The following is a 22,762-nucleotide window of genomic DNA, read 5'->3' on the forward strand; positions in this document are numbered from 1 at the left end:
ATTTTGCCTTTACTCACCCAAACTTGTCAACAAGGTTACTTTACTTGAATGCGAGTGCATTAGCAGGTTGCTGTATCGCAGGTGTTTGATTTATGAGATGAGGTCTTGACTGCAGCCGATGATGAGGTCGAAACCAGTTTAAGTAGGCTTTGACTATTTAATTTGACTTAATATTAATTAATTTATCTGCTATATTGAATAGACCGTTTTGAAGGATATTGTTTATTTATGGCCTTTTTGTGCACTTGAGCTTAACTGAGAGTTTGTCGACGTTAAAGAGGCTGTTGTGTCGACCTTGATTTATTGCAGTATTGAGATGTTCAGTTTTATTTTGATTTTAGATAATGAACATGATTTCTCATCTTACAAATCAATTATTTATTTTTTTCACCAGCATGACTCTCAGGTGTCTAGTGCATCTTTGAGCCCATATTTAGTATGAGTAAAATACTGAAGTACTGTTAAAATCAGTTACTCTAAGACTTTTACTCAAGTTGTACTGAAATTGGTGACTTGTAACTTGTAATGGAGTCATTTTCACTGTAAGGTATCTGTACTTTTACTCAAGTATGGTTTTCAGGTACTCTTTACACCTCTAAGTAATGTCTCAATGTATGTTGGTAGCTGGACATGTTCCTATCATACAGTTAAATCTATGCCTATGTGTAGACCTAAAGAGTCCAGACTGCTTCGTAGCATCTCCTGATTATCCATTTACCTCCTTGCATACATTATTTGAATTTGATAAAATATATACACCACAGGTTAATACTTAGTCATTTTATTGTAAAGAGAGAACTCTTTTAATATTTTACTAAATAGAACTCAATATAATGTTCTAATCTCTCAACCAATACAATACACACCATAACTCAGTGATCTGCTAACCGACTGAAAATTCTTCAAGAATCTGAGATTATTGTGTATGATAACTAATGGTGACTGAGTTGAATAGATGTGTTCATTACAAGTCATGGCATGAGGAAAACTAAAAGATGATTGTGATCTATGTTTCATGTCTAGAAGTGAATCATCAGGCAATTCACGTCTTTCAGATTGAGCTTGACGGATTTCTCTAGCGCAGGAAAAAAATGAAAGAAAATGCACTTTAGAGCTAAAGGGCACATATTAACCCAATCTCATTGGGTTAATGATGAATTAACGCATCATATTTCTCCTAGTGGGCCTTGCATATTGATCTGAGCATTGCTCAGACAACTGGGAGATCAAACACTTAAGCTATGGATTCTTTATTTAGATGTGGTTTGCAACTAATGAGAAGGGAAATACTAGCTGTTGTTTGTCCCTGAGAATGCTTGCAAGCTCATTTCCTTTTCTGCCACACGGCAAAACTAATGCCAGACACTCCCAATGACTCGCGCTGTGATGTATGGGGAGGTATAAAATGTGTGATGCATTGCTCTCCACTTACACATTTATTTGCACCTTAGAACCATTTGTTTCTTAAAATCAATGCCACATATTTCTACAAACATTCTGTATGTTGTGCATTTGTGGCAATTAAATATATCAGATTCCCCCACCACAAGTGAATGAGAAAAATGGCTGACTGTACCATTGCTTGACTCCATTGGTTTAAGCTGCTGTGATTCTTGTAATGTCGTTGAATTGATTATGACCATTCGTCATTTTTTCGACCGCTTCGTGCAGTAAATTTCACTGTGATTTTACAGAATAGTTCATTCATCATTTTCCCTGGGCATATTCCATGTGTAGCACCCGGTATGTCACAAACTGTACTCATGACTAGTGTGATGATGATGCCTGAAGCTTTAGCTGGAGGATAGAGGGTCTGGTGGAGTTAATCTATAATCACTGTTATCATTAATTCTAGCATTCATCTAACCAGGTGTCCACACTAAACACATGTGCTTATCTGTTTTCCATGACACTTTTACATTACAACAATTACAACATCTATTATTATTATTAAACACTTTTCTATATACATTTTAAATATAGTCATGAAGCTAGATATGTCTTTTTATCTTTTAAGTTTATATTTTGAAACTTACTGTATATACCGTTCAAAAGTTTGGGGTCAGCAAAAATATTTATCAACATTAATAAAATAATGTTTCTTGAGCACCAACTCATCATATTAGAATGATTTCTGAAGGATATAAGGCACTGAAGACTGGAGTAATTGCTGCTGAAAAATTCAGCTTTGCCATCGTAGGAATAAATTACATTTTAAAATATATTAACAATAGAAAACTATTATTTTAAATTGTAATATTATGTTACTATATTATTACCGTTTTTACTGTATCTTTGATCAAATAAATTAGGCCTTGGTGAGCATAAGAGGCCTCTTTTAAAAACGTTAAAAAAATCTTACCATCACCAAATGATTGACTGGCATTGTAGCCTATATCTTTTTTCCATGACAAATGATTAGGTCTCTTTGAAAACATGTTGTTTCATATACAGCAAACTCTTAGTTATGGGGTACTGTTTTTCTTTTTCTCAGTAGTGGTCCTCAAAAGACAAGACATGTCCAGAACTGTTTACAAGTAGCCTGAGGAGCAATAAAATGAGTTAATCTTAATTGATCATGGAGAGCGCCCTCAGTAGAATAGGCAAACTGTAATAACTGCTGATATTAGGATGCCCTGTGGGTCAAAAAAGCTATTTCAATTAGTAATGTAAGGTCTTTCATATTCCCTTTTTTTGCCCAGAGGCTCTTATTAAACTTTCCTTTACGAGGGAGCTCACAGTGGAAATTATTGTGGATGACAAAGAGTTTGGGCTTGTCAGGATACTGCAGACTCACTATTTAACCCTGCTGGCCTCGTGGACTACTATGGCCAGGGGCAGTGCCAGCTATTATCTGCTCTGGCCTTAACCATCATAAGCCTAAATTAGATCTGCTGTCCTAACATTGCCTTAACACATTTTGCCTGAAAGCTGGACTTTATGAATCATAATCTTTAAATACTTCCGAATAATCGTTTGCCCACCACTCACTCACTTCTACTGCCCGATATAGACATAACATATTGTGCTCTATATGTATGAAAAACCAGTGTGACCTGTCCCTCTAGGCCTCTGATTGCCACAGGCTTTGACCTAGGAGTCCTGAAAACAAAGTTTAGTAATTGATATCCACAAATAAACAGTGCTTGAATGTGTTCAGTCCTGCATCAATTTGAGTTTCATCAGCCACTTGACTAAAGGTGCGATCACAAAAATAAGGTCCGTTGTCAATAGCGTAGAGATGCATGAAGCACTTCTCACACAGAAGTCACTTTCAAACCAAGCAGCTTTTTTGTTGGTCAGTGCAGTGTATTTGCATGACTAACTTGAACATGAGCAAAATGTGTGTGGCAAACTTTTTTGACTGTGCAGATTCGTATTGGAATGGCTCGTGAAATTTCACCAAGTAACGGTAAATGTGATCACACATTAACATTTGCAAAATATACATTTGCAATTATGACAATATTAGGGCATATTTTTGATATACAGTTAATTGATTAATTCTGATAGAATTTTATGAATGTTTGATTGCATTGGTTCCCACCTGAACTACAAAGTTTTGTAATACAAACAGAATGTATTACAAACTAAGACAGTTGTTACCAGCGTATGCCGTTTTATAGCATTGTCTCTAGCTATATCCACCTGTCAGGGTAGAATGGATTGCTTTGTGTGAAGCAGAAAGCTTGTAAAAATAATACATAAATCTCAAGCAAAGAAGCAGGAGGTTGATGTGACACAAAGGCCTGAGATGCCATGTGAACCTTTAGTCCTCAAATTGAGCAAAACTTAATATCCCATTACCCCATTTCCTCCCCTCTCCTGATTTCTCTCTCAATAGTACTGCTTAATAATTCACACTGTGGGCTATTGCATTTCCACTATCTGAGACTGCTAAAATACCAAAGCTATCATCCCTGTGCTGGTTACATTCACTCAAAGTTTCTGATAAGCACAAAAGTGCTTCATGAAAGTGCAGCTCACTACTAAATGTTATTTGTTTTTAGTTAGGCAGCTTGCTCTGAGGTGTAGAGTTAATTTACTATAGCTCTACTTATTTTGACTGTATAATAAAGATTGATTATTCCGAACACATGGTGCTGTCACAGCCTTGCAATTCATCATGTATTTTCCCCTGCATTTTTAAAGTCTCATTATCATTCAGTGCTCAATGTGTCATCAATCCATAATGAATGACTGGATCTTAAAAAAAAAAAAAAAAATCAGGAAAAAAGTGCAAAAAAACAACACAGGAGACATATTGATGGTTGACAGTCATATACTGTATTGAATTTAAAAGCTTTCTCTTAAGTTTTAATGACAGATGTTTTTATTTAGTTTTTAAAAGATTATTTATGAAAGCTAATATTTGTTAAATGTGTCACCTTGCCAATTAAAAACGGTCCCATCTAGTTTTGATGATGCATAAGGCAAAGGACAGCAGGTAACAAAAACAAAATCACAAACAACAAATCGTGTGCTAGCCAGAGTTTTTTTTTTTTGTGCTGTGAATTATTGTCTGCCAACAGCATGAAACCACTGAATTTCAAGTAATAATTAGAAACCAAAATGATTCAGCTTATACCATGTTTAATAAATGTGCATATTGTTTATCCCTTTAAAATTAAGGGTTTTTATGTACGATTAACACTTTTGGTTCATTCAATGTAAAATCTGGGTCTTTAGAAGCAGCATCTACTTGATCCTGTTGTGTTATTTTTGGCCACTAGAGTGCTGCAGAAAGCCATTCTTACTAGCAAAAGAGTCAATTATGCCACATTGATCTAATTGTATTTTTTTGACCAATTGCCTCAGAAGTTCAAAATTAGCAGCATTATTATTATATTTTTATTTATTTCTACAGTGTCTGGTATGAACACAAAAGTGATAGGAAATGACTGATGGTGTGGTATCACCATAAATTGTCATCCACTGATGTTTTCTCCCACCTATATCAAAATAAAGACTCATTTTGTAAAAATGAGAACACGGAAGCAACAAATTAGCTTAAGTGAGAGACTTTTGATGCATCACAATCTTTTGATGAAGCAATGAACTCTTTTTCATCTTGTAGAAATGAGTCAAAAGAAGCGTATATCATAGCAACTGATTGCTTTTGCCCTTCAGAATGGTTTCATTATATTGAGTGGTGAGTGATGTATAGAAGGTGTTGATCCTCCACAAACCCTTATTTCTTTTTCCTTAATCCCTTCCCATTCACTTCCCTCAGAATCAATATAGAAACCCCAAATCCATTTGATTATCCTATTGCCAAACTGATTTCATCCGGAGTGTTAAAGCGTAAAATGCAACATGGACCTGTCAGCTATACATGAATTGGAAGTCACTTGAGGAAATTAAGATGTTCTAAAGTGAGAACCCAAACTGCATTTAAATTCAGCAAAAGTCATTTAAAGTGTTTAGAAATGTACAGAAGGTAGTAGGACTAATCAGAAAGTGTCTCTTTGGTTTTAGAAATAAAAGATTTAAGAAAGAGCTTAATCATGATATAAATGTATATTTTGATAAACATCAGTAATTCGAACCGAAATGGATAACGCATTATAAATATTTTTTGACCATACACCTTTCAGATTGCATGGCTTGTTGTGTGATATAATATTACACAATATCATTTTTGAATACATAAAAATATTTTATCTATGCATAAGCATGATTTACTTTCATAAACCCATTTTTATATTATGAAATATTCTGGATAAATCAATATTCACATGAGACTTTTTGATGTTTTACTTTTTGATTACTTTTGTAGCACTACCGCTCGACACTCTCTCTGTATGGTCCAGTATTCTGTAATTATGTTCATAGTTCACAGGCAGACAGTAAATATGACACTTGGGGTGCAGATGTTTGCCAACAGCACTGTAATCCATTCAGTTATTAATTAGGCAAGCTGGTCCTGTCCCTCTTCCTCCTTTCACTGCCTCTCTCTCCCTCTGCATCTTCTCTCTCCTTCTCCTCTGTGGCTATCTCTCCTTCCCCCTCATATGTGCTTAGCTGCTTGGCTAAGTGTTAGTGTGTGTGTTTGCACTATCTGTGACTGTCTGTCACAACAGCTTAATCCATCTTGGCAAACTGAGGCAAATGGGAAATCCACTGATTAGTATTCATGGCCGTGACCAAATTTCCCTTCCAACTATGCCGTCTGCAATGGGAAAACTTATGTTTGTCCTGGATTTTATATTATTTCACATGTCCAGTTGACAGAATTCTCTTTACCACTATTTTCATTAAGCATATGGAGAATGATTACTATCATCGTTTCATGCTGGATTCAGTAGCCATACTTGCATATCCTGTTCACATACATTTGTTGTCTAATGTCTTTCCAAAGCGAATATGCAAAGGATATCCAATGTAACTACTGGAGGATAGTAAAAAAAAAAACTAGATTTACATAGAAGAGTTGGTGTTCAGAACCATGGACAGGGGTGACAGATCAGCGGTTACTAACAGAATGTCCCCCCATTCGATCCTATAGACAATATCTGACATTTGCATGCAGTTTGCTCTTTTCCATGACCAATCCAGATATAGATGGGCGGAGTGAGAGTACAGATTCGGAGTCTGAGGTGGGAGGTTTTACATGAGAGACTCGAGGAGATGGGTACACTGCATTGATATCTTCCACGTTGTGCGCGAAAACCACACGATCCCTCCCCGATATTACGCAGTCTATTTAAACGCAACAACAGCACACCCATTCCATCACTCACCACTTTGGTCGTCTCACCTGCACTCGCGGTGCTCAGGAGAGGAATCCAGTGATGGATCAGGACAAGTACCTGCCAGAGCTCGTTGCCGAGAAGGAGAGCTTGGACCCGTCGTTCGTGCACGCGATGCGCCTTCTCGCTGAAGGTAAGTAAACTATGCTTTCTTCATGCCATCATTATTAGGATCGTATTTGTTTGGTGTGGTGACGCTGCTGTACATTGTTTGTGCCGTTATCGCGTATAAAATATTCATTAATCCTGTTTGATATATGGACGTCCGTTCTTGAACCATGTAAGAATGAATCAGGCGTGTCAGGTGTTTCGTTTATGTTTTCAGGTGATAATTTGTATTGTAAAATAAGGGAATTGTTCACAGACAGTTTTGGTCTTTAGAAATAATTTTTGTGTGTAGGGTTGGCTTCTCCAGTAATTGGTACTCAACTTCGTCCGATTAGAAATTAGAAGCAACACCTTTTCGTGCAACATAAACCACAACAAATATGCGGCTGTTCTGCCGTTCAAAAAGTTCATGTTCTACAACGATGTGTCGCTTGCTATTTTATCACAGAAATTAAACCCTGATTTCGAGATGCAGGTGTATTGCATTGGCTACTGCAATTTATCTGATGTTCAGATTAACATTTTGCTATCTCTCATTCTAATTAATTTAATAGCCTAATCTGTATGTTAATTATACATAACTTTCAGGGCAGTCGAGTATTTTAAAGAAATTTAGTTTTTTTTTTTCTTAAGAAATGAAACGTGCTAAATTATTAAATGTAAAAGTTATTTACGTAGCGCATCTGTCGATGATCGTCTCGACCAAAACGTCACATCTTAAATAGGCTACCTGTTTGATCAAGACATTAAATTCAAAACACAAACATTATCACAAAGTTGTGATATATAGGCTATTTATCATTTATTTATATCATGCATATGGTGTCATGCTTCACCTACTACAGCCTAAAAATGATCGCGATGAAAATCTCGCGATATATGCTTCCTTCCTTTGCCTAACGAGCGAATTTTGTTCGTGAGCGTCATTTTTGACTGCCTAATTTTAATCATTACTGACACGTTTTAAAACCAAATTGAAAGCCCTATATGAACTTGTATGAAAAATAATAACTTTAGGCCTAATTATGATTTAATTCAATTTTTATTATATTTATGGTGCTCTGTTGTTCAAATATTGGGTTAACCTATCTCTATCGATGTAATGTTCAGCACAGGGAGTTGCTGAAATATTTTATTGCCAACCCCAGTGTTCATGTTTGTAAGGTCATGGTGACAGCCAAACATGGTAGCATTGCTATTTGAAAATATTATAGATAAGATAAAAGCAGTCCTTGACAGCTCATCAGATAGTAAGCAGAGTAATTAAGAGGCAATTACGGCTATTACAAATTACTCACACTGGCTCAGATTATCTCAAGTGCAGGGGAGCACAGTGGGGTGCGTGCTGTTGAATAAGCATGCATGTAATTAAATGACAACCACTGTAACTGGTCCAGGTTATCAGGAAATTGTAAATAACGTGTAAACTGTAAATAAAGTGCAACATTGATTTAACATGCATTAAAACATGAATACCTTTTTGGTTTGTTTCTTAGAAGTGTACCTGCAGCACATGTATCTGTTGTGTTGTGTTAATTCATAAAGGTTAGATTCATCTTCTTACAGAAACAAAATTCATTCTTCAAGCCCATGATAATATGGAAGGATTATTCAGATCATTCAGATGTATGTGACCAGGCTAGTAATCTATTCATTTTAGAGCTAGAAAAGAGTGAGCCGATTTAGATTCTGAAGAATTGGAAGCTAAAACAGGCTGTGCATTCTCAGAAGAGAAAATGCTACCAGGGTTTTCTGTAGGTAACAAACATGTCCAGTAAAAATCTCAAAATGGTGCAAAATAATTAGTCATAATCTTAAAAACAAATCAAGATAACATGTCTCTTCACAAAAGGGATAATAAGTCATTTGCATGCTATCTTTCAAATGAACTAAATTGGCTATGGTTGTGAAAGCCTGCATACAGCTTGTGTCACCATTATTCAGTCTGAATATTTTGCCTTAGCCCAAAAAGGCTTATTGGACTGGAATTAATGGAAATTAGTGGCAGTCTAGTAAAGATACTTAGTCTCCTGTGGGTCACATTTAATGTAAGTAGATACCCACTGTCTTAAAAGACTTGAAATAATTTGTAGTGCTTTGCCCCAAGACATGAAGAAAAAAGTTTGTCTTTTGTTTTTGTATTTATTTGAATCTCATTTTCTTATTTAGCTATTGTCATGTTCAGAGTTATGTAATTACATCATAATATAAAGTATAAAATTTACTCCAAAATACATAAAAAGAAAAAAAAAAACTTTATTATCTCTCACCTTGGTAGCACATTAGTAGGACTGTTTCAGTAGTGGCAAGGATTAAAAAAGCAAACCTTGTGGTTCGTTAAATTTCATGCTGAGCCACTGGTAGTCTGCCAGTGTTTATTTACCCAAGCACATATTTTATTTATTTCAGAATGTCGTATGATAGTCAAGCCTCTTGGCACTGTACCTTTAGGGCCAGTGAACAGTACAGCCAACCTGAACATGGATAGAAAATTATTCTGACCCAAGCTCAGGTTACATTTTAACATGTGTTTTCTTGTTAAAGATTAAAAACTATACACCGTTATGTTTGCTGTACATTTTGGGATATTACAGGAATTTACATCAAATACTTTCCCTTTCAAAGTTTTTGGGTTTAAGAATAGTTCAGGCAAAGAGCCTCTCACAGCTTAGTTATTTTGGTCCAAAATTTGTCACACCCTTTAAGAGGAAAGTGATTAATATTACAACGGCGATCAATACAAGCGTAACTTATCCTAAACACCAGGCGGCCTGGAAACAACTGACGACTAAGCACTTTAGCAAATGGCCCATGCCTGCTGCGTAACTTGAACGTCTAGACCTCTCTGAAACGGCAATTCCAGTGCAATATAGCCACTGGGAAAGAACTTGCACAAATGATTGGAATAGCTCTTTTTACATTTTGTTTTTATAATGTGAAAAAAAGAAGCGATACTTATCAAGATATATTTTAGTGCAACAAATCAATTTTTTTTTTTTTTTTTTTTTTTTTTTAGAGCTACACAAAATTAGATTATAAAGGGAAAGCTTTTGATATTCTGGTCAACTTTTGGCTGTTTTCCAGGAGATCATTTGCCTTGCAACAGATATAACTGTGCAACATATAATAGGGGATGACTTTTTTCCAGTTAATCTGTATATTGGTATCAATACTACAGTATTTTTATTTAAAAGTAAAACATCCTACAGTTTCATAACTAAAACACCCTACTCGCTGTAAAAAAAAAAAAAAAAAGAAAGAAGAATGACACCCACATAATGAACAAGTGGATGATTTATTTTTATTTATTGTGTCCTGGATTGCGCCGGAGGATTATATGTTGGTTTGGAGCATTTGACTGCAAATTGTTTTGTAAATGACACTCTAAAAAATTCTGGGTTGTTTCGACCCAAATTTAAGTAAAATGTGGACGAACCCAGCCATTGGGTAATGATTTTTTTTATTACTTTTTTAACACAAGGGTTGGGTTTGTCCATATTTGATCCAAATTTGGGTTGAAACAACCCAGCATTTTTTGGAGTGGAGGCACAATATAATGGAGAGTTCGCAAAGAAACATTTGTTGAAAGACAAAGCCAACTGTATTGGATCTGACTGTAGCTACATCACAAACTGTAAGTAAACACTGTGATAATGCCTTGTCAGTAAATGACAGTTTTTAAATGGATAATGTTTTTAAAGCATTGATACTTTTGCAATGATGTTAGCCAATCATAACGTTGGCCATTTTCTTGAGCCAGCCATCATTTCAGATGAGGGTCAGAATAATATTTATTTGTGCAAAAAACATTGTTAACATTACAAATGAACATCAAGGAACATATAATAATAAAATGCATGATATATCATGACATAAGTGATATAAGCAAAATGGGTTGACAGGTTTGTCTCAGAAACTGAGAGATAGGGAAGTTTGACTGAAGGAGACTGTTTAAAGTTTATGTGTCTTCTCCATCCAGATGCTTTGATTTCCAGGTTAGACAGTCCTCTTCAGAGAACCACCAACCTGGAATAAGCTGTTCCTCTTGGGGGAACAAAGAGAATGCTTCAAATTCCAGTCTGTCATTTTGATCTTGTAAAGCACATTGCTGAATTGCTTTTATAGAGGTGACTTGATGCAAACTACTTACTTTAGAAAAGGACAGACTGCAATGGCATCCACTTCAGATTCCCTTTTTTTTAAATAGAGCCTTTGGCCTCATAGGGACAAAAAGTAAAACATAAAAAAAAAATCTGCTTAGCAACAACATTTTAGGAATGGATTTTACAAGGTGGTGTTAAAGATCAAGCTGGATTTTTCTAGCAGAATGTTTCCTCCCTGAAGAACTTTTCAATGTGGAGATGAAAACAAAACATTTAAATCAAAGTGCTTTTATATGATTAAAACAGCTGGTCATTTGTTGCTGGACAGATGTTTGTGGTAGATGGTGACAAGTAAAAAGTGGTACAATTTTTTTTTTTTTTTAATCTGAGAGTGTAGAAGTAGTTTTATTCTGCTTTTACCGTACATAGATTATATTTAGCTTTTCCACAACTGTACTGTAAACAACACTAATATACGACTCTTAAGGATTGCTGTGCCTGATGGGAAAATTCTACCACTACACCCTTAATTATATAGAACAGCATGAGTGCCATATTTCAGTAATCAGTCACCCTCTATCATAACCAAAGACGTAATAGATAGAGAAAGCTGTTAGTCTTTCTCTTATACTATCTGTTAGTATTTCCATTCACCTCAATGGCAGTTGCTCAGCTGGTGCATCACCAAGTCGTAGTACGAGATATGGAATGAGATTTTTGCTCATGGCAGCTCCACAAGAATACAAATAGTCCCAAAGACCTTCACTGGAAAGTATCTTAAAGTGTGATGCCAAAGAATGCATTTAAGAACCATCAAAAAATTACACTATGTACTATTGTACACTTGCATGTGTGTGTGTGTGTGTGTGTATGCATGTTTTGTAATGCCAGTTACAACATACCAGCAGAGGCTAATCAAGCTACACTACCCAGCAATTTATAAACCTTCTTTGCTTCTGGCTAACATAGATTCAGTTTAGTGGTTGTAGAATAACTACAAATGATTGCAGTCCAAGTTAACCAGGATATTCAAGTGAATCTTTTTTTAATACACACATCTATGACAGGTCAAATGCTTCCAGATGTCTTAAATTACTGATAATAAATGCAGTTGATCAAATGTGTGATCTAGCAGTGACCTTGTCCTGACAAAACTAAATCATTAGGCCAGAGAACGTGTCTCAAGATAAAATGAATGTTTAATGATATGTTTCCATAAGCAGCCTTTTAACTTGATTTAGTATAAATATGACCTGCGGATTGCATAGCCACAGACTTTGATAGACCAACTATTGCAATCTTCTGGACATTAGTATGTAGAGTGCAAGCTTTTTAAAATGGGTATGTTGATAGGATCAGCTGTTCCTAACAGCTTCCCATTTGAAAACTTATCAAGCCACAGCTTTCTATCACAGAGTAATCATGTGCAGGCTAATAGGTTAACCCCGGTACCTTAATATTTTGATAAATATGTTGATGTTGTTCCACAGCTGAAATTGATAGATGGCTTGATACCCTGTTCTAAATAATAAGGGACGTGCCAGGTCTCTTTTATGGTTTGTTGTCATTGGAGGCCACAGGAAGGCCTAGTGTAGTTGTGAGATACTAGAATTGTTACTCTACTAGAAGTTTTTTTTTTTTGATGGAACAAATGATTGCCATACACCTCATTGTATATTTGAGCCTCAGCATCATGATTCTTAGCATGTTGCCTTTCTGGAGTTATTGGCTGTGAAAACTAAAAAATGATGCCATCGGAGGCAGTATTTGGAAGTAAGAAGGCATCAAGGAACAACTGACTCCAGTGAGTAACAGTGCTTTTATCCGAGTTGGTTTTTGAAGGCAGTGTAGATGTAAATCCTTTGCTGTTTAAAATATCCCACAATCCTGTGCGGCTCACGGTTGGTGGAAAGAATAATGGAGTGGCTGAAAATAGTTCAGAATTTTTCATTTTTATTTTTACAATATTTTTTTCAATGTTTGAATGCATTTCTTCTGAGAACATAGTTACAAACATTTTTTTTCTAAATAAGCTACAAAGCTCACTTTTTATTACTTATGACAGGTTTTGTCTATATATTCCACCAGGATATTTTTACCAGGATTTTTTTTTTTACCATGTTCCTTGGTTTTCTCTGTAGCATAACTGGCACAGGCAACTTGTGTTGGCTGTGAGATATACGTACAGTGAAATACACTGCATAGATTGTGCCTGAAACTCCAGCTGGAACAAAGGGTTCCCAAGTGCCATTTTTTTCTCTGGCTGGATGGCAGGTTCCTTTTCTTCTTACTGTTACAGCAACACCTTCTAAAAATGGGATGCCTATACACTTGCTGTGAGAGCCAGCGAGTAGCACTCTCGATGTGAGCATGTTTGGGGACTTGATGAAATACCACTCTTCGGGAAGAATGGGTGGTGGCTGATTCAAATGGAATTGTCCTTGTGCTCCCGGAATAATTTGCATGTATTTGCTCAACATTATACATGTGGCAGATGTTAATGTGCATTTTGGTAAAAGAACAAAATGGATACAGAATTAAGTGTGTGATTTAATTTTTAAATATGTTGGGGGCTTTACATAGGTGAAGCAAATGTGTGGGATCTAAAAGCTTGCAGTCTCTGTCCCTGTGCTCTTCTCTGCTCATCTGTAGCACTGTGTGAAAGGAGACTGAGCAAAGCTGGAGCAGACATCATTTCGTCCTTTTAGTGCATGACAACCACACAGTCATTTCCTTATTCATGCATAATATGAGCCCCCCGGCAAAAGTTCAATTAAGGAATCTTCTTATGATTGGGGAGCCATTTAAATTGTGTTGGAGAAATGAGATTTGCTAAAAAGCATGTCAGAATGATTTTAGGCATTTTTGTGTTTTTGTCTCTATGTTACTGTTATTGAGCTGTCAAAAGCGCCATGAATACAGTCTAACTGTGTGCAGTCTGTAATATGTGCACACATATATGTTTTATGAACTGATGTATGAATATGAAAACACTTTGGTTTCATGTATGTATGTATTTTGTGTGTGTGTGTGTGTGTGTGTGTGTGTATGAGTGTATATATAAAGTTGGTTATGTCTTAAGTGAACATAAACATATTATATATATATATATATATATATATATATATATATATATATATATATATATATATATATATATATATATATATATAATATGAATTCTAAACAACAAAGAAATACCACAATTTATCAACACCTTGAAGCAGATGGAGAAATGATGGAGAAACATCTCATACAGGCTTTCCTTGCCATTAACACACCTACGTCTTTGATTAAAAAGAATGGCTAATGCAGTGCCGTGATATACTTAAACCTACTAACATCTGATGCCATGATTTTTGGAATGACTTATCGCAAGAGGGAAAAATTTAGTTTTTTATTAATTAGTTAATATCAGTTAATGGAAAGCCATCATTTTGCAATAGTTTTTAATTGAGATTTAGAAAATATCACAAAAGATTTGCGCAAATATGTAATGGAAAACTGGCTATTTATATGTTTATCATTTGCATGTGTTTTTAAACCTCAAATAAATCATATTTAAATATTCAAGAAGAGCAAAAGAGAACTCAATTCAGCACTCACAGGCTGTGTTTTGTGCACAAACATTCATAGAAAGTTGCTTCTCAGACAGCGAGCAAATACTAAATTGTGTTCTTTGTCATGTCATCTTGCACTTGAACAGACAAATTCATGCAAAATGATGTCAAAATGCCCATCTTGGCAAGTATCCTAGTAAACATAAACATAGCGAACATAAACAGTTGCAAAATAAAAGCATCTGTACAGTATTAGTTACTGGTTCCATGCAAAGTCCATGCAAACAAAAAAAATTGTGGTTTCTATCACAGAAATAAAATATTTATTTTAAACTGTAATAATATTTTACAAAATTACTGGTTTTACTGTAGTTTTTTAATCAGAATATTGTATCAATGGAGAGCATAAGAGACGTCTTTTAAAAACATATATACTGTAGATTATACCTGCTGGGTGAAATTTGATATTCTAGTATAAACAGGTCTGTTTATTACAGCTGATATTTTTAAAACATGATTAAATGATAATTACATTTAAAAAACCCTTTGTAATATATTAACTCTCCTGATTCATTTAGCGGCACTCTAACTTTGTTATGGCCTGCCTGAAAGGTGCGGAAACCAACTGTGCTGACATCTGTCGACCAGCTATCCTTCCTGAGAGTCTATTTTCCCACTTATTAGAAGTTCAGAGAGCAGGTGAGAGGAGTGATGCAGCACACGTCAGGCTCACTTTTATTCTAATTAGGAAGCAAGACAGGATGTTCTTTATTGTGGAGGTTAAACATTACCGTTCAGTGTCTTTTCCTGCCCTTTAAGAAACATCTGGGAAAAACCATTATCATTCATTCTGAATTGTTGTTTTATCATTACAACACATTTGTTGCAAAGATATGAATGCTTAATGTCAGCGTTGATATCAGTGTATTTGACTTTGAAGCATCTATTTCTGTTTTTATGTAGAAGATTACACTGTTTTAATGGTTCAGTGTCTTGAGCTGTACGATATGTAAATATTACCTCTGACTAAACTATAAAAATATGTACATTCCCGCTGGGCCACTAAGGTTAATTAAGTAATGTAAATTAGGGTGATGCATGATGAAAGGTGATGTATGATGGGGAAAGAAATGAAAAGAGAAGAGGTTTCTAATAGTAATGACTTGGGTTATATTTGTTGAGATGGAACAATTTTAATATTCAGAAACTGAAATGAGTTTCAGTCATCTAAAACAAATATTATAAAGCCTATTGTAAAATCATAGTGCTGGGAAGTGACATATTCAAACATTTCAAAGCATAAAGTTTTAAATAGCAAAATATTCAAAAATACCAGTCTCACTCTTTGAATATGCCTTGTTTAGTGAATAGTTTGTGTCTGTATTTTTTGTTCATTGACTGCATTTACATGCACAAGAATATTGATATCAATCAGAATTTGATCATATTTTGACATTTTAATGAATTTTCAGTATATGTAAATGAACAGTGTACCCTTTTCCATGTAACCTGCACCCATATCTCCCAGTTTATTTGTCAGCTTAAGACTTTTGACATCTCCATGGCTTATGTGAAATATACAGATTGTACATTTTTTAAAAATCCCTCTTCACAGACAGCTTTTTTCATCATGCAGCACTGATTAAAAAAAAAAAAAAAAAATATATATATATATATATATGTATATGTTACGGGTGCTGGTTGCAATAGACGAGTCGTATACGGACATCCACAATTAATGGGTATTTAATGAAAGCAGGAGCATAACACACAACCAAACACTACAATATAACATTAATAACAGACAAGGAGTGAAGGGAGTGAGTCCATATATATAGGGAGTGCAAACGAGGAAGTCCAGGTGATGGTGATGGGTGATGATGAGGAGCTGACGAGGGAAGTGAGTGCAGGTGTAGAAACAGGAGGATCATGGGAAATGGAGTCTTGGAGACGAGGGAACTGTAACAATATATATATATATATATATATATATATATATATATATATATATATATATATATATATATATATATATATATATAGCCTATCTTTTCCAGTGGTGAAACACTGTTTTACTGTAAGTGTGATTTTCTTAACCAGATTAAACCAAAATCTGTTTTCTAGAATTCTAAACAAGATTTATAATAAAAGTTTAAGTAGTGTCTAAATCTTAATCTAAAATTCACAAAGGTGGTCATTGCTCAATGAATAGTAGATAAAAAAGTAGTACTGTAGACAACAGCAGTTAGTTAGTAGTGAACAAGTGTAGTCACAAGCACTCCCTTATGGAAAGAAAATATATTTCCCTATATAGGAATGATCAATATATTACATGATTTAACATTATATTTGAAAATATACAGAAAAATAGATTGCTTAAATATATTACAATATATTGAATAATACATAAGGAATTGCCGCTTTTGATATATTGAATATATTTACTAATACATCAGAATATATGTAATTTTATATCCAGTAATATACTTATATTTGATCAGATATGGTACTGCATGCATAATATATTGCAGATATATTTACTCATGCAGTATAAACACGTATATGGTAAAATATATTACTGTATGTAACACATTTCTTATATTTTATAATAATTTACATTTTAAATGTTCCATATTTTCAAGTTAGTCTTAATGGTGTTCAGCCAATCATAAACCTAACCACAGACTGTACTCTTCAGCACAATGATAACCCCCAAAAAGTCACACATACACGAAAACCTTTTAAATTCCAAAATAATAAAACTTTTAACACTAACAGATCTCCCACTACATCAATATTGAGCAAAACACATGAAATAGCACTTAATTTTAACATTTACTCTCCTTTCCAGTCATGGAAATGTATTATGTATTATATTGTGTTATATTTTGCAGTATATTTCCATATATTTTTGTTCCGTAAGGGCTACCAAATATTGTAATATTAAATCATCTTCTTGACTGAAAGTGTCCAAATTGCACTCTAAAAAATGCTGGGTTAAAAACAACCCAAGTCTGGTTGAAAATGGACAAACCCAGCAATTGGGTTGTTTTAACCCAGTGATAGGGTTAAATGTTTGCCCAACCTGCTGGGTAGTTTTATTTAACTCAACTATTGTTTAAAAATTACTGTATTGCTTAATTAAAATTAACCCAAAGTATGTTGGAAATGAACATTTATTAATCTTCAATGAATAATTATTAAACAATAAACATTTATTAAATTGCTTATTAATACATTTATATTAATAAACTATTAAACTATTAAATTTATATTAATAAAATATTAAAGCTTATTAATAAACATTCACCTTTTGTCTATTATTGTTGCCTCTAATTGCATCTGGTTTTTAATTTCCCAACTATTTTGGGTTCATTTTAAGCTAGCCATATAGCAATTTTTAAATTATAGTTGGTTTAAATAAAACTACCCAGCAGGTTGGGCAAACATTTAACCCAACCGCTGGGTTTGTCCATTTTCAACCCAACTTGGGTTGTTTTTAACCCAGCATTTTTTTAGTGTGGGTTTTATTACACATCAAGCATATCCTTCAATGTGGGATTTATGTTATAAACATGTTATGTTGTCTTTTCTGAATGGGATGGGTATTATCCATGGTACATTAAGAAATACCTTAAGAAATATTACACACTAGGCTGGTTTGAGTAACATACAATTATCCCAAACTAATTTACACATCTTTCACTTTTGCCAGTTGCCTCCTCCATATCCTGTGAGTCATCGCCTTTAGCTGGATGAAATCATTTTTAAAATACATCTTTCTTTGTAGCTTTAGATGTGTGTACAAGTGTGTCAGGGGAGAGCAAAAAAATTATGCACTGATTCTGTTACAGATTACAGAGAAAAAGTGAACACAAAATGGGAATGACAAGAAGGAATTGTAATGAATAACCTAGAAATGATTTTAGGTTGAAAATTGTATTTCACTAGAACAAAAGGGTGATTTACCTCCCTTTTTCATAGCAGTATTATCCTAATGTGGGTGATTTTGAATATCTGCGCGGACCTGATCAGGTCAGATTTATGTATTTTACAATGTGAAAGTCATTTTCAGGTAGAAATTTCATTTTCCAGTCAACAGGAGGTTATCTGCAAATCTTCAGAGTTTAGTATTGTTGTCTTTTTGATGGATTGTTAGAAAAGGTGAATCAGGGGGTGCAAAATGTATTATATATCAGGGAACAATACTGTGGGCTGTGGTACTCCAAATAATATTCGGAAAACCATGCCAGCCTGTTTTTTGGTCAATTTGTGGTAATGGATCGACCTCAGATTGTTTAGGCCCAAATGTCTTTTCACATTTTCTTTTGTCTTTGAGAACATTATTATTTGGATGTTTCCAGCATCCATTAAATTGTACCCAGTTGGTTCAAGCTGAAGAAGGATCATAGAATTCAGCCTAGAATCTTATTGTGAATTACAACCGTAGAGAAACTTCACAGAGCCCATAGATGAGTGAATAAATTTGATATTCAGTTTCATTCTGTGATATGCACATTTTTCCTGCTTATTGTAATGTCAAGAGGATGGAATTTAAAAATGAACAAATTGTGCAGCAAGTAGATTTTGCTGATTTTTTAAATAGATTTTTTTAACCATCAATTGTTAATGCCTTGGTGACCGTATAGGGCACTCTTTAAACAAGCTGGGCTGAAATGTTTTATAGAAGCCAAACCAGAATATAAGCCTGAATCTTCCCTTATTATGCTGTGATACTCATTCCACAGGACCACTCACCCTTGAAATTGTTATATGTATCAACTAAAAGCCCATTTGTGGATTTTTTTGGTCTTTTACTCACTCAATAAGATCAGATCACCATCTCCTAAATAGCATCTAGAGACTTTTGTTAGTTAGGGTTGTCAAGCATGCATGCATGCCATACTCAAGAGGTGTCTGTCCTTGTGTGTAGGGCCATCCAAAATCAATGAAATCCAAAAACACATGAGGTCTTACAGCACTGTTGTTAGTTTCATGTTGAATTTGTTTGTTTTTTAGTTCTCTGGCAGTTTGTATGATGCAAAATGTCAAAGGAATACAGCAGCTTTTGTCTGATCAAATCTTTTCTGTGCAAATAAAATAGCATTAGAAATAAACAAAGCATGAGTCTATTCCCTGTGGATTACAGTGAGATACATTTGCAGCCAACCGAGTCTGTACTGAAGTGCTTTTTATGTTTAAAATGAACATATATTCATAAGCAAGAGCACAAAGAACTTATACTTTTCTTACATTTTTATGTTACAATTTATGTCTGTTTTTGCAGAAATAAATATTATTTCAGGATGTGTCTATTGCTGCGTTCCTAAAATAATTTATCAGCATTACATATTGTTAGGTCCCAAACATGCCTCATTTTCAGCCTTGTTTGATTTATTTTGTATCTTTCAGCCAGAGAAAAGAGAAAGATGACAGGAAGAATAGCAAAAAAAGGTTCAAAACTCAATTATCAGAATCAAACTAAATTAAATCGTGTCATTGTTTACTTTTGTGATAGAAATATCACCTTTTCCTACTGTTGTCATTTGTTGTTGATGTTTTGCCATTATTTGCTTAAAGCTGCCTGAGAGTAAGTGTTAAGCTGAAGGGCACACAAAGAAGCAAGGCCTCTGTGACTCTCCAGTTCATGAATTGCCTCAAACGGGAACTTAACTCTTGTTAGTAAAGAAGATTTTCAAGTGAAAATAGGTTAGGTTTAAACAAAGTCCCTTTAAGACAAGTCATTTCACTCGGCGGCCATCTTTGAAACGCCTCTCGGGCATCCTGGGCATCATGCAATCTCTTTGAATGGGGAAACATCAAATTCGCCAAAACTTACGATTAAATTTCATATTTGAAATCACTAATGAAATCTAACAACACCCGGCTCATAAATTTAGTTTCTAAATGCTCGAATCATGACAAAAAAAAAAGTATTTTTCAGGCTGGATCAAGCTAATGCGAATGCGCAGACCTAAATACGCGTCTCTTCGGAGGCGCGCGTCTGACTGTTTCTATAGAAACCGGTGATTCTAACGGCCGCTGAAGTGACGTGATGACTTTACCAATCAGCGATTGGCTCTTATTTAGAAGGCGGGACTTATTCCGCCATATTGCACGTTACACTTTCTCCCATTCAAAACAATACGAGTGACATTGTGTTATTCTATAGTCTTTGGTTTAAAGCAGTGGTTCTTAACCAGGAGACTGGAGGTGCGTCCCAATTCGCGTACTTGTGCACTATTCTATGACGGTTTTAAGTACAAATGGTGCAGAAGTGTGTTCACACTGAAAATTCCAAAAAGAAAAAGTACACTTTAAATACCCGGATGATGCACTAAATTAACAGAAAAAATTAAGTGTGGAATGTTGGACACTTCATGCACTCAACTGTCGCAGCTTTAATTACATAGTGGAGGGGAAGGGAGGATCGTACTCCGTTGTTAAATGACAAAATAAACATATACAATTCACGCACTACAAAGATGAGTGCATAGTGCACAAGTACATAGTGTATAAGTGCATAGTGTATAGTGCGTCATTTGGGACGCAACTTGGGTTCCACTAGGGGGGCCTAAGCAAGTGGGTCGCAAGTATTTAAATAAATAAATAATAATTAATAATTAGTAAAATATATAAAATCTAATCTAAATGAAAATGCTAAAAATAAATACATAAAACCAAGATGTAAACGGAGATCAGATTTCTTTTTATTTTCTCTCTGTTGAAAACAGTTCTGGAATACAGAACATATCTTCTGGAACCACCTGGTATTAAGATGCAAGAAGTGGACGACGCTAAATACGGATGACGCTAAGAAGTGGATGACGCTAAATACAGGTGTAAATGGGGTGTTAAAACGTTTTGAGCTTGTCCACTTTCAACCACTTCCAGAGGTAGTCGAAAACGCATTCGACTGGATTGCTTTCATAGTGTAAACGCTTATGTGGTTGAATGTGTTCGAACATCGCAAATGACCACCTACTCTCTGAAGAAACAAAAGCAGAAAGCTCATGCTCTCCGTATGTTTTTCTGTGATCTCTGGGCATGTTCATATGTAAATTGCACAGGTTTATTTTGTCCATTAGATTGAAAGATCTGAAAAGCCCATACATTTACCTGCCCAGAGACCCTCCCCTTGAAAAAATTAGGAAAAACGTGGGTGAAATTGGACAAAGGAGATGGAATAAAATACCAGGTGTAAACGGGTATGCGTCTCCCTCGTCCACTTGTGATCCGATCAACCAAAATGCATCTTACCAGGTGCAACAGGGCCTTGTTAATTAATTTAATATATCAATAAAAAAGTTTAAAACCAAGCAACATTGTCATAAGACCAGAAATATCTTTGAATATTGTGTTGGATAACAGTCAAAAAGGTTGAGAAACCACTGGTTTAAAGTGATAAAACTATCGATATTCTGTTCGAAATGAAGGAAAAAGGTATTTTTAAAAGGCACAAAGTAGGCCTACCTTCTGATTTTCAAAAATTGCTGGAACATGTTCATTTTTGATGTGCTGAACTACACCTGTGGTTACTCTGATAGGATGCCTATGTGAACTTGAGGGGAGCTAACTCAATACATCCTCTAAAAATCACCTTGAGACCAGCTGGCTAAAAAAAAAAAAAAAAAAAAACTCAAAATAACTTGTCTCATATTTTATTTATTTTTCTGTGCGAGTTCATCCTCTGTTTTTGCACATAATTCTAAAAGATTATATTTTAAACTGCAAATAATTGCTTTCTAGCACTTTATTGTTAAGCTTTAAGACAATAAGTAGTTTATTTAGAAAAAAGGTGATCATTACAGAGGAAGCATTAAGTTTCTGTTAAATGTATAAAGGGGACAAGAGCTGTATAACTGCCACAGACAACCTGTGATGTATTCACAAATGACCACTACACGCTCCAGGACAACTTAAAACTTGAAAAGTCATTGGGATGAATTTCATGCTGCTCCTCGCTCCTACATACAGTAAGAAATGAAAGCGAGAGAATATGGTTTTCTGTAGGTTTAAGCAGCTGAGAGTCTCTCCAGAGGGGAGGTGAAAAATAATGGCCTCCCTTCACCTGCTGACTTCTCTTCCCTTCTTTTCCCACTCCATGTTTTACACGAGTTGCACAGGTTCATAATTCTCAATTCTGCTGAGCATTAATTTAGCAGCGACAGAAGGGGTTCCCTGGAGGAACCCAGGTGACAGCTTCATTTCAAGCCTCTTTAATGTTGTGTGGCTGTTA

At 35.0% G+C, this 22,762-nt stretch overlaps 1 protein-coding gene across 1 annotated transcript in view; it reads left to right on the forward strand.

The window, feature by feature from the left end:
• The first annotated feature begins 6,794 nt into the window (after positions 1–6,794).
• Positions 6,795–22,762, forward strand: part of khdrbs2 (KH domain containing, RNA binding, signal transduction associated 2) — a 72,747-nt gene continuing 56,779 nt past the window's right edge. The window contains exon 1 of the mRNA XM_067385243.1: positions 6,795–6,885. Coding sequence (XP_067241344.1) covers positions 6,795–6,885 — 91 coding nt within the window. The remainder of the gene's footprint in view (positions 6,886–22,762) is intronic.

The sequence above is a fragment of the Chanodichthys erythropterus genome, chromosome 5 (assembly GCF_024489055.1).
Source record: "Chanodichthys erythropterus isolate Z2021 chromosome 5, ASM2448905v1, whole genome shotgun sequence".
NCBI lineage: Eukaryota > Metazoa > Chordata > Actinopteri > Cypriniformes > Xenocyprididae > Chanodichthys > Chanodichthys erythropterus.